Below are 12977 nucleotides of genomic sequence, written 5' to 3' on the forward strand. Positions count from 1 at the left end.
TATCTAAAACATACCCCACTGTTGTGTCTTCAGGCCAGCGCCGAGGTTTGACATCCTGTCACCACCGCGCCGCCAGCACCATAACCACCTCCAAAACCACCACCATACGAGCTGGGACCGTTTGAGTGGCCGTTGGAGTATCCGTTGCTTCCTCCTTGATAACCGCCGCCGCCACCTCTGTGTCTTGAATGAGTTAGTGGACGTCTTGAAAATACTTGAACAGAGCCAGGACACTATTACCACTCCCGGACGGTCGCTCCATCCAGAGAGAGAGATAGATAGAACTGAGATAGACCAGCTTATGCTTACCTAGAGTTGTAACCACCACCTCCACCACCACCCTGGTGGTCCCGGTAGCCGCCACCGCCGTAAGACATGGTCGAGGAGATAGAAGAGGAGTTTTCTTGAGCAGCAAGAGAAAAAGCTATCGTCACGAATCCTCTTGTCCTGTACTAGGCGAGAAGAGAGAGTGACAGCAGAGAAAAGGAAAAAAGGGTGAGTTGGGGAGTTGTTGATGAAGAGGAAGCGAAGGCTTTTTTGCGGCGAAATAATTAATTTATAAAAGTTCGAGGGAAAAAAAAAATTCAGAAAACTTTTTTTTTTGTCAAAATTTTTTCTTTTCGGAAAGTAAAAAAGTTAAACCGGATTATATAATATGGTAATCACGTGGATTATATTATGTAAGCTCGCCTCGGCTGCTGACTAAGTTTTTGTTATACAGAGAGCAAGAGGAAGAGTTCTATATATTATATATTTGAGGGCAGCTGTTTGTTATTCTAATGATTGTGTGGTGTTTAGAAGGTGCTTATTATTGCAAATGACCTGACACTGGCCCAGATAGAACTATATAAGACACGGCATAACACCTACTCCCCCTTCAGCCCCATATCCCAAAACCCGATCTCGAGCTCCGTTGCTCGAACAAATATCTGAACCAGCTCCTCCACGCGAGAGGGTGATATGCTTCTTGAATGCTTCTCGAGCATGGCTGTCCGGGATACCTGTTGTTAGCGATGCTCATAGACATCCGGTATGGAGAGAAATATACGGAAATTGCTTACCTGAACCTAGCTTGACGGCCTCGGAGTAATCTTCTGCGACATAATTTTCAACCCACTTCCAATAGTTATTACCTTCTCTGACACTTTCGTCAGCGTGGAAGAGTCTTTGGGCAATGGCTCCATAGCCAAGGAGGCAGGGAGCCAGTGCGAACTGGAGAGCCAACCGGTCGCCCGAGTGGCCGATATCTAGAATATATCGGCTGTATGCCGTGCAGGCTATGTGCAAGTTAGCATCCACTGCGAGGTGAGAATGTTGACTCCGGCACGGCAAGGCTCACTTAGGCTTTCTTTGGAGTTTTCGATGTCCTCCTTGGATAGCCCGAACGAGGCACAGTAGTCAAGATGCAGTTTCATTTCGTGTTGGATGTGGAGGACGATCTTTGAGGACTAGACACGCATGTCAGCAGATGGTTTCTTGTCGCTTTCCGTGCATGTTCTCCTACCATAGCGATGTCGCCCATGCTATAGTTCTTATATGCAGCCAGTGCATTGCTTCGTGCAAAGTGTACCTATAAACTAACATTAGGATGTAGGCAGGCCCTATGCCGATAAGCGTCCACGTACTAGATATAGATAGTCTTGAACAAGGTACCACTTGAAGTTCTCGACAGGCAGCGTTCCAACTGAAAGCTTCTGCACGAATTCATGTTCTGTGAAGGCCTTCCATACCGGCTGGACGTCAGGTCGTTCTAGGATATAATCAATAAAATGTCCCCTGCATGCCTACCATCAGTTATTTGCGTCAATTCACATGTAAGACTATGGGTGGACACTCACGGTGCATAAGGCAAGAAGTAGAGGGAATGGAAATGATTAATTGGACCATTCCCCTTCCCCAGATCAGTGCTGGTATTTATCCCAGCTTCAACATATCGACATGCCTCACGTACTGCTCGGGTCATCTCCATCTCGCTAGCAAGGTTTGCCGCAATCGCCGATGCAAGAGAACATCCTGTGCCGTGCGTATTCTTAGATCTCGAGAAATTAGCCTCGATCAATGTCACTTCCACGCCGTCGTACAAGATATCAACGACAATAGCCGCATCTTCGTCTGAGGTAGGCTTCTGTCGCTGAGCATTCAGGGGCAGATGGCCACCTTTTAACAGTATATGCTTTGGACCAAGCTGATGGATATTTTTTGCAAGAGCGATTGCATCATCTAGATTTCCAGGCTCCTTGACGTCTACACCCGAGTCTCGAAGCAGGAGAACTGCCTCCGGGATATTCGGGGTAAGAACGGTGGTTATTGGCAGTAGATTCTCTCGTACTGCTTTCACTGCATCTGGAGGTAGCAGCTGCGAGCCGCTAGTAGATATCATGACCTTTTAAATTAACAGTTAGACCAGTATCGTCGCTGTCGACCTCAACTGGACGAACATACAGGGTCTAATGTGATCGAGGGCACTTTATGTGCTTTCAATTCCTCCGCCACCATGACTGCCGTTTCCATGGACGCCAGCATTCCTAGGAATACATGTTAACATCCTCGAGTCTTTAATACATTCTACTCCAGCCTTGAATCTCGAAAGGAAACGGAGACGGCCCATAACCCGCAACGTACCTATCTTTACACCATCCGCGCCCACATCCTCCAACCCGGCTCTGATCTGCTTTCTCACAAACTCCGTTGGTATAACATGGATATCCTGTACTCCAAGCGTATTCTGTGCTGTCAATGCAGTCGTCGCCGTGAGTGCATAGCAGCCATGGGCAGTGAGCACTCGCTGGTCCGCCTCCAGGCCTCTATCTAATGATTAGAATGAATACTTCTCTTGATTCCAGCTGATATGGACAGATACTTACGCTCCCCCCGAGCTGTCTGAGCCTGCAATAACAAGAACCCGCTTCAGTCCCATTGTCTTGACAATTCACTGATGTCTGGCTATGATGTTTATGGCGAGGAAGTCGACTGCCTGCGTGAAATCCCCGCCTCGGCATAACTAAACGCCCGCCTTGACATCGCCTTGAGCTATACGCATAAAATGCAAAGTACACAATTTGATACTGACGGAATAACATACTAGAAACAAGTGTGATTAACAAAGCTAAGAGAGGAGTGACAATAAACATAGATACAGCATTTTAAACAATCGGCAGCCAAACGGCATCAAAAAGAGATGGTAATAGAGGTTAATAAACATATTAAAAGAGCAACAGCAGCAGGATAAAAAAAACATCAATATCATGCAAAAAACCCCCCAAACCTCCTAACCAACAACCAGCAACCCCTGGCAGGAAAACAAGAACGCGAGAAGCAAATAAAGAAATTGAACGTTACGCCTTCCGTCCGCCGCCCACCACCACCATTTGCCTCTAGAGTTGTTACCAAGATATTTTGGTTTCATTCCATTTGCTCGTGAAAATTAAAAAAAGGGCTTGACTTCATGTTCCTTTTCCCGTTTCCTTTCGCTTCGATGATCCCCGGTACACATTAAGTGTGAGGGCGAAGGTTCCTCCTCTATTTGAGACGAATTGAGCGCAGAGACATAAGAAAGGCAAAACATAGTAGGTAAAGAGAAAAACAAGACAGGGCGAGATGGATATCAAAATTCAATAGAGACATTGTAGGGCCATGCCGATCGAAGGACTGACGCGGTAATGAAAATTCTGAGAGGGAAGAGAAGAAGCACAAGGTGATGTAGGTGGGATGTCCCGGCTCCCACCAAACATATTAGGATTATCTAGTAATTTCTCCCCCTTTCTTCATCCAGTTATGATGGGGTTGGGCGACGGCGGGTAAGTAGAAAGCAAAAACTAAGAGGGTAACAAGCCATTGCTGGTGATAAAATGTATGTAATGGAGTAAAAATGCCGGGCACAGGGGAGAGGGCGCGTAGTGGGAGAGGCGACGGGGGAAGAAGATCGTGAATAACGCAATTAGAGTAACTGGAGCATCAACAGACGAGGGGGAGGGTTTGGCGTAAAGAGGGGGTAGAGAAAAAGGGGTATTCCACAGTCTTGATTAGATTATTTTATGGATAGTTGTTGGACTGGTTCTCTGGGAGGATCATGTTAGCTGTCAGCATCGCCAATGGGATGAGTTGGATCAGCCTTTGCTTGTTTCCCCTTCCTTTTAACCTCACAAGGAGAAGGAACGTATGACATGCAAGAGAAATTTGCCCAGATATTTGCCGTATCTCGCCAGGTGGGAATAAAAAAAGGATGAGAAGTGGGTTAATGCACCAATGTTCTATACAATGGTTCGGAAACATAGGCAGAGGGCAATGTTCGGGCAATAAAGCAAAAGCAAAGGTGGGGATTAAATATTATGCAGAGGAAAGGCTAGAGGGGAAGATGAAAAGAGACAAGACAAGAAAATAGGGTCGTGTGACTTCACTCACGCGGTGGTTGTGGGTAGACCGGACTGCCCTGACCATAAGGGGAATGGGGGTAGCTTGGAGAGTAGGTTGCAGGCATCTGGCCATTGCCAGCTGGATAGACTAAACCACCAGGAGAAGCACCGTACTGACCTGGCACTTGACCGTCTGCTGGCTGATAGCCTATTGGCGGCAGCTGAGGCCGAACACCGGCAGCATAGGAGGTAGTTGGTTGGCTAGGTTGGCCACTTCCACTTGGGCCACCATTGTTGTCAACCTGGTTAGCCTGTGCGGCCCTTTCTCTCTCTTCCGCAGCTTTGCGCTGGTTGTCTTCTTCCTTCTTGCGAGCTTTCCACTCCTTGCGGATCTCCTTGAATTCTATTCAGATATCATGATTTGGTTAGTAATAAGCCAGCAGAGAAGTAGTAGTTGTTGAAATCGTGGGATAGAAAGTTGGTGCTAGCTTAGCATGTCTTGGCACTGGAAGGGTAATGCTTAAGTTTTGGGGATGGTTTACGACGCTACTGCACACTCCACAAACTTGCAGCTTCGACCGGCAACAAGGCTTCTGTTACACAGACTAAGGGATGCAAGGGGGCCAGGAGACGGCAAGGAAGATAATAGAGTAGGCCTGTAAAACACAAGGATAGGAAGAATGGAAGGATAGGGGGGACAAACCATCTGGAGATCTCTTAGCACCGTGTGACTGCATTGTGACGTGTGCATTGAGATGATTTAGTGTGCCATAGGCCTTTTCACATCCATTCCATCCGCACTTGTACATTCGCTCAATCTCTTCATATCGTCGTCTAGGTCGCTTATGTTGTTGGGAGCCGGGGATAGGCACGAATGAAAAGACCTGGGATCTATAATGAGTCTAATGCAAGACAAAGAAGAAGAAAACACATCAGATGGCCTGTTCAGTCCACTGGTGGTTATGTGGCATAAGAAACGTGCCCAAAGAGAATATGTATATATAAAATAACGAAAATAGGAAGGGGAAAGAGAAAAGTGATCCATACCTGTCCAGGTCGTGGCCCAGCGGTGGCAGCGGGGGAAGCTGAACTCACTGCTGAAGCCGGGGAGCTATAAGGGCCGGGCATGCCTGGCTGGTGGCCTCCATATTGGTGTGGCCAGTCCGGACGAGCGTACATCTGCGGTGGATGACTTTGGTATTGCGCCATGTCGTGGCTCTGAGGAGCGTAGGGAGAGTATGGTGGAGGATAGGACGGGCTCGAGGCTGCAATCGAGGGATCTATAGGAACCTCGGTGTCAGACTTAACTTGCGCGGGACTTCGATGGTCACTCTGCTGCCCATCTTGCGGGTTCATGGACGGACTTGTTGCTTGAGCCATACCTGGCGGCCCGCCGGCTTGGGTATGAGGTGCGTGGTGGTACTGGGGTTGGCGCGTCAAATATTCAGGGTAGGGAGATGGGCGCGCGGCGGCCGGAGGCGGTGGTGGATGGGAAGCGTTCTGGTGCAAGCCGTAGTCTGGTTGGGGGGTATTCGAAGATGAGATACCGCCCGATCGAGGTTCTGGAGGTGCCGAGTATTGGGATTGGGGAGTTCGACGAGCTTCGGTTTGGGTAGGGGATGCGACGGCAGCAGCAGCAGTTGCCTGATCTGCAGCTGATTGTTCAGACTGTGTCTCCGGGAGACTTGGATATTGAGGGCTCAAACCTGGCTGCGCGTAGTCGGAAGCAGGCCTGTCCATAAAAGATAGCTTTGGTCGCGTCTGGTCAACGGTAACGAAGCCCCCTTATGCTATTTTATTTTTCTTCTCCCTCTTTTTCCTCCAACGAATTACCTCAAACCAGGTAGTAGTAAGTCAAAGAGCGAGGGGGCTGGTGCGCGCCAATGGATTTTATTTGTTGAAAGGACAAGATGGCAAGGTAAATCGAATTTAATAGAGATAGAGAATAAGTTGGAAGCTTGTCCAGCTAGTAAAGACCGGTCCAGCGAAGGGGGATGAAGAAGCTAAGAGTCGGGGGGGTTTTTCTTAGCGGGAGCTGGTAGTTGAGCCGTCGGTGTGAGAAAGTAAGTCGAAGAAGTAAAAAAACAAAGATGGAATTTGACGCGCCGAACTGCTCGTGGAAACGAACTAGGGTTGGATTTAAGAGTAGTTCGAAAAGGGCTTGGGGGAGGATGGTTTGCCCTTATTGTTTGCTTTGTCAAGAACGGTCGCGTGGAGAAGGGGGCTTCTTCTTCTCCTTCTTCTTCCCTTTTTTTTTTCTTTGCTGGTGTGCTTGGATATGCACTTCTCAAATATAGCGTGCTTAAGTGCCCGTTGTCCGTCAACTTTAGGGGGAAGAAGCCGCGTGAACCAGGGAGAAACCGGAAAAGTTTAAGCAGGTCGCAAGCGAAAAATAAAATATAAAAAAAAAGAGGATAAACCTTGGAAAGGACACCAGTACGAAGAGAGTATGGTTTTATTTCCAATCGGGACGTCTAGACGGTAGCGTGTGTTGCTATTTCGTTGCTGACAGCACCTGGTGATCGATTCGCAGTAGCGCCAAAGTCAATGGAAGGGTAAGGGAATATTAATAGCGTCTGTTTCGAGATGGAATGAGACTAAAAAGGAAGGGTTGGAATGTTCCTAGCTGAAAAAGAAGGACTTTCGGTCGTAGTGCTGAGACGGTGGCAAGGCGGCCGGTTTTTGACCCAAAAAATCCAACCTCCCAACTGTCCGTTAAAAAGGGTAGTTTGGAGCGTCTATCAAGGGTGGGCCTTTGGAAGAGGAGTTGGAACGAATGAAAAATGATATCCCCCTTTTTGCTTTTTGTCTGGCTTGTCCGTTTGGGTTTTGCACCGAGGCGATGGCCCAATTGCTGGGAAAAAATAAAATAATAATAATAGGGATCCGCCAAGTGGATCTCACGAGGAGTTGTGTATAATTATGGAATGGAGAGTTATCTGAAGGCTCCCTTTTCCTTTGGTTGTTTCTTCCTTCTCGAACGAGGAGGAATGAGTGTTGGAGATGAAGAGGATACGCAAAATGAGTGGCAGCACTATTGGCCGTTTTTTGCTCCTCTTTTTCTGTCACGTTCTTGTTGTTTGAACCTAATCACGGAAATTAAGCAGAAGAGAGCTCCCAAAAAAAAGGGAGCGGTACCAGTACTTGTTGGACGCGGCACCTCTGGCCGAGCTGAAGGAGGATAGTATTGGCGTAAGATGGCGTACTGGCGGCTTGCGGTATAGATACCAACTGGGTGAAGGAAAGACGAAAAGGTGAGATTTTTTGTTCTTGCAAAAAAAAAAAAAAAAAAAAAAAAAGAGGCGTGTGGATCGTCTGGTTGGCTGTGGAGACGTAATTTTATAATTTTGGCCTCTCGCAGATGTTCTTCCTTCCGTGGGCGCGCAATCACAAGCGAAGTATAAGAAATATAACGTGTATTCGTTAGGTGATTTTCCCCCAATCAAAGCTCCCTCAATCTCTTTCCCATAGTCTGGCCCGAATTATCACCTTCACTTTGTGTTTCTCTCTTGTCTGAGGAAACAATATGATAGCTTGAAAGCGTCCTAAAGGTGAGGCGAGAGATTCCCAGAGCAATACGACGCCGTGCGCATATATCTCCAAGAAAGGGGATTATGTCTGTTCCCTATCTCTCTCTTTTTTTTTTTTTTGCGTTGGGAAGGGGGGAGGAGGCGAGAAGTTCCGGATACCGCAGTATGCCGATGGGGAACTCAACTCCACCTTTGTGAGTGTAAAAAAAGGTGCACCGAGAACCAAGACAGGGTTTGCGCAGGAGAGTTCGAGAAGTACTATGGAGTGTGGACGACCGTGTGGAGTCCTGCCACTCTCTCACTCTCAATAACTTCTTTCTGATATACTTTTTGTCTTCGTTTCTCGTTTCTTTTTTGCTTTTTCTTCCGTGATTTGATGAGGACAAATACGGGTGAAAGAGTGAGAAGTTGCCGTTCAAGTCTCTTGCTCTCCTCACTCCGTACCCCCGTGTACGGGGGACCTTTTCCACTGTTATGTTTTCTTTTGTCTTCCTCTTGCGTTGTTGACGTTGGGTCGGCCGCCGTGTGCTGCTTCTTGGAGACAGCAGTTTGGATCTCAGTTTGAGGATCCCTGCCCTGGTCAGCCCTGGCTAATCAATTTTAGAAGCCAAAAAAGGAGCCTAGCAAGGTTGTTATTAGCATCAACTCGTGGCTGGTAAGTATAGTACATATATATATGCAACCAGGGGTACTCGGACAGCTGGTAGTCTCTTCTCGAGCTAAGGGTTTGGTTCCAACGACACCCACCGTGGGGTTAGAGAGGGAGGGAGACGTACCTCGACACTTGGAGTATTTTTTTACAGCCCTTTACGAGAGCAATACTAGCGTGTCCGCTAGCGTAACCAACAACGCCCAACCAGCGATGAAGAAAAAGGGGAAAAGGGTAAATAAAATAAGGGCGTTACTGCGTATGGCGCAGACGGTCGAGGTGGAAAAAATAACTTGGGCTCTCTGACTAAGAAGGCGAAGTTGGGAGTTTTTTTTTTTTTTTATTTTTCTTCCTTCTTTCGGCTGGAAAAAGACGGAAGAAGTTTAGCCTGATCACGAGACTTTTCGGATGAACGATAGACCGTCCCGTCCCCGTGACTTGTCCCGTGACTTGAATTTTCTTTTGACGTCGCTTCATCGACTTTTCTTCTTTCTTTCTTGATGTTATTTCACATTCGAAAATCATCACATTCCCATGCATATAATGGGAGCACAAGATGAACCAGAGATCCTGTCGGGGAGGTTGATGGTCCCCGATAGACTCCCCGCGCATACAGAGCGATCGATGGAGCAGACAGGCCAACCAGGCACCACGGCCAAGTCCATGCACGATGGTTTGGGAGAGCCCCAGTTACTAGTCGATACCGCCTAAAAGTATAACGCGGCTCGTCTCCTCTAGGATTAAGCTAATTCCCGTTAATTATTTCCACTCTGGCCTGGCCTAGCTGCTGCTCGTCGCGGATCATCCTATATCCACCCTCTTTTCGCTGGGCATCGGTCGTCCGCCGACTACTCCGTACAGAAATGGCAAAGAAAGAAAAAGAAAAAGAAAGGAAGAAAAGGGGAAAAAGAAAAGACAAGAAGACCAAGGGAGCCCAAACCTGGGGCTTAGCGTTACACTCTATACTCCATATGTAATGCTGAAATAGAATAAATCATGCATCAACAAAGATCCTGCCCACTGCAATCTATCGCTTTAGAGCCAGGCTCCGTATGAAGTTGCATCCGACTGGCAAGTGGGACTGGGACTGGCACACCTCTCTTTGCCTGCCCGCAGGATGGAGGGATGTACTATGTATGGAGTAGGGGGTAAGGATGGAGCATCCTGCATGGGTGCTAAAAAAGCTGTCCTCTAGAGGGTCTGTGTGTCCGCTCCTTTTCCATAAAGAGTAAGTTAAGGATATTAAGATGTCATGACATGGGTTGGCTGACTTAAAAGGTCATGAATTAAGTGCTCCTCTATATGAATATACTCATCCCAGCTATACGTCAGGCATTGTTAATTACAAACACTAAAGAAATTCTCCGGCAGGCTAACAGCCGTTTTAGCTGCTTTTTGCTCCCTTCACACTGTGCATAAAAAAGGGCTGCAGAAACGACCACACCTCGATGAGTAGAGAATATAAATTCATTATCCTTGTCTGGAAAGTGATTCTTTACAGGCATATATATATCATACTCCATACAACGGTTTGGCCTGTTACTGACGAACCAGGAATACACTCCGGTACCGCCTTTGAGCACCCCAGTCAGCGTGTGATTAAAACGAGCCTGTTTTTTTTTTTTTTTTTTTTGAGATTGCGCGGTCTTTCATCGTACCATGTGAGGGCCTGACCTTGCGCTTACTATATATGTAGGATTCAGAGGCACCGTCCTCTCGTCTCCCTGGTCCTTCAACTATGTAGGGCAGCCTGCATGAGGTCACACGCTGCCTGCTACTAGGAACCTGGATGAAGTGGCCCATATGAATCTCCTCTCCATGGACTTGGTACCTCGTTCCCAAGCAACAGACATGCCCAATGCACGTTTCTGACTCAGTTTGTGTCAAAATAAATACCTTCCTTCCACTCATCCTTCCATCCCCTTCCCTCAACCCAACTCCACTCCCTTTATTTATCGGAGCCGCGATTAACCCAGCAAAATATAATGATCATGATAGTAATCAAGCGAGGGCGTCCGTCAATCCTCGCTTCAGGGACAAGTAATTACGTGCAAGACCACTGTGCGGCGTACCTGCGACGTATGGAGGCACACGCCCCAGTAACAGGCAAGTATTTATAAATACGGGGTGTTCTCAATAACTAGCCTGTTTTCATCGCCATTTCCAAATCCCCAAAGGCCATGCGCAACAAGCTTTCGACCAGCGTGAGGTTTAATCCAGGTCGCGGCCGCCTTTGACGAAACGTGGATGGCTGACCTTCGGCCCTCCTTCACGCCCTCACACGCTTAGTCTAGCCTCATGGCCACATCTCATGGCGCCATCGCATTCCATCTAGACAAGAATACGAGACGAGGAACATACTATGTTTGCTCGAGAAAAAAAAGGGCAAAGTTGAAAATAGAACCACAGGCGCTGGTGCTGACCCAAGCTTTTGGTATAAGTACATACTATGTATACACACGAAGTACTCCGTATGACAGAACATATACATACATAGTACATGCTATGGAGGACACTCTAAAAGCTTCTGGGGAATGGTACTGAAACAATCCAACTGCCCATGGAAAACCTTACATCAGAAGACCAAGGTATTTTGGCATTTCTTCCACTGGTTGGAAACACTGTTCATATCTCCAACGAATGACATCTGCTCTACGCCGAAGGGTGGGTGGCACTTGAAGTTTCAAGCCTCATTGCTTCTAAATTCTTACTACCATTTCTTCACCATGGAAGTATCTGAAGTATCTCGACCATGTACTCCATCCTTCGAGCCTCAAAGCCAGATCTACGATCATCAGGCACCAAGCTTCTCCCCCCTCACTTTCTCTTAGAAAGAAGGGTACTCGTTAGCCGATGGGAACTAGCCCTTTAGTGTACCACACAGCAGCTGAATATAAACATGCAGGAAGCTCAAATTAACCCTGATTACTTTATGGCGTGAGCATGTCGGCGTTTAAAACGGTTCCTCGATTGACAGCTCCGTTTGATATGGAGCAAACATATTCCCACAATATGCTGTGGGGGAAGGATTTCACTCTTGTGTCAACACCTTTATAATACGTACATTATGATCATCGTTCTGTCTCCGCAGTATGGAGCCCTAGAGCAGTTCTCTTCCCCATTGAAGCTCGGTATGTTCACGGGACGACCACGATCCGTTCTTGTTCAAGGAACAGGGGGAGGAAACAATCCAGGGGACAGCCTGTTGCACATCTTGCATGAAAATGAAAATAGTCGGACGGACCCCGTTGCCCAGCGCCGCAACAGAGTGCACAGAGTTCCTACTCCTCATCCAAGCAATAGAGTCTCCTTGATTTCCTTTTTCATATTCGTATATACGAGGTACACAACTGTCACAACTGTTCACTTTTCCCTCATTATTCCACGTGTTGAAGGAATGATTCCTTATCAAGTTCTAGAACACGACGAAAGGTATGACCGCCATGTTTTTACTTGGCCATTTTTAAATATTACTTCTTCGTTTAAAACAGTGTATTCTCGGTGACACAAGAGAGGCACAGGAGAGGCACAAGAGATATCAGCAAGAGGGTCGGCTGACAAGCAAGAAACGAAAGACAAGGGTTGACGATCCAATCGTGCATTTTACCTGTCTTGACCATGGCCACCACCGCCACTCTGAACCAAAAATTCAGTCAAAACTCCTCGGATCCGGAAACCTTTTTGATCCCTGCTCTGCGGCATTAGGGTGTAGGACAATACTGAGAAATTTAGAGGAGAGGCGGCTGTCTGAACCAATTGGCATCGATCATCGTTTCTGACCTGCTTCCCAAAGGGCGTAGCCCATAACTCAACCTCGATCTTAACGGGTCATATTCCATGCGAGATAAAAAAGTATACCCATCGCTAATCTTACGTGTATACGGAGTACGTAAGTCTCGGCGTCATGGGGAACAGAGCATTGCGAAACAAATACATCCGATTCACCCTTCCGGTTCTATAGTGCAGAAAGTAGAATCTGAGCCAGACCTCTCAGAAACAGCAGGAAAGGGATATACTGCCCGCATTCAGGCCTCTTCCGATCCCTGAAAGGATCAAACAGGGGCAACAAGATAACTCTGGGTATGGCGTAATCAACAAAAATAGACTGGAATCAGCCAATGTTCATACATTCCAAATTCCTGTTTTGCCTCATTGCATGAAGCACACCGCTCACTTATTACGTTCGGCCCCTCAAGTCTGTGCGAACTTGAACAGATTGACTATACAAATGGATTTGTTGTCTCCTGCTTGGGAGTCAATCTACCCTGACCCCAGCATGGCCGGCTCGTGTTTTCGCCGGCGTTCAAGATTCTGCCAATGAAGAAGATGTAAAAAAAAGGGGTGGAAACAGAAAAAGAAAGACATGTTGGCTGTTGAGTACGGAGGTATGGAGTACGTACATATACGGAAGCCGGGTGCATGGCATGACATCAACTTCATTGTTCC

The 12977-nt window shown here is 47.3% G+C and overlaps 2 protein-coding genes across 2 annotated transcripts; both read right to left on the reverse strand.

The window, feature by feature from the left end:
* Positions 1 to 794: 794 nt before the first annotated feature.
* On the reverse strand, positions 795 to 2917 carry MCYG_04801 (thiamine-4; the record flags this gene model as incomplete). The annotated part of the gene is made up of 9 exons (XM_002847018.1): positions 795 to 843; positions 871 to 988; positions 1062 to 1277; positions 1340 to 1448; positions 1626 to 1776; positions 1839 to 2356; positions 2443 to 2525; positions 2623 to 2804; positions 2865 to 2917. The coding sequence occupies 9 exons, from the start codon at positions 2915 to 2917 to the stop codon at positions 795 to 797; spliced, it is 1479 nt and encodes a 492-aa protein (XP_002847064.1).
* Positions 2918 to 4393: 1476 nt separating this feature from the next.
* Positions 4394 to 6092, reverse strand: MCYG_04802 (conserved hypothetical protein; the record flags this gene model as incomplete). The annotated part of the gene is made up of 3 exons (XM_002847019.1): positions 4394 to 4755; positions 5056 to 5236; positions 5400 to 6092. 3 exons carry the CDS (start codon positions 6090 to 6092, stop codon positions 4394 to 4396), a joined length of 1236 nt encoding a protein of 411 aa, XP_002847065.1.
* Positions 6093 to 12977: the final 6885 nt, after the last annotated feature.

This window comes from Microsporum canis, genomic scaffold (assembly GCF_000151145.1).
Source record: "Microsporum canis CBS 113480 supercont1.4 genomic scaffold, whole genome shotgun sequence".
Taxonomy (NCBI): Eukaryota; Fungi; Ascomycota; class Eurotiomycetes; order Onygenales; family Arthrodermataceae; genus Microsporum; species Microsporum canis.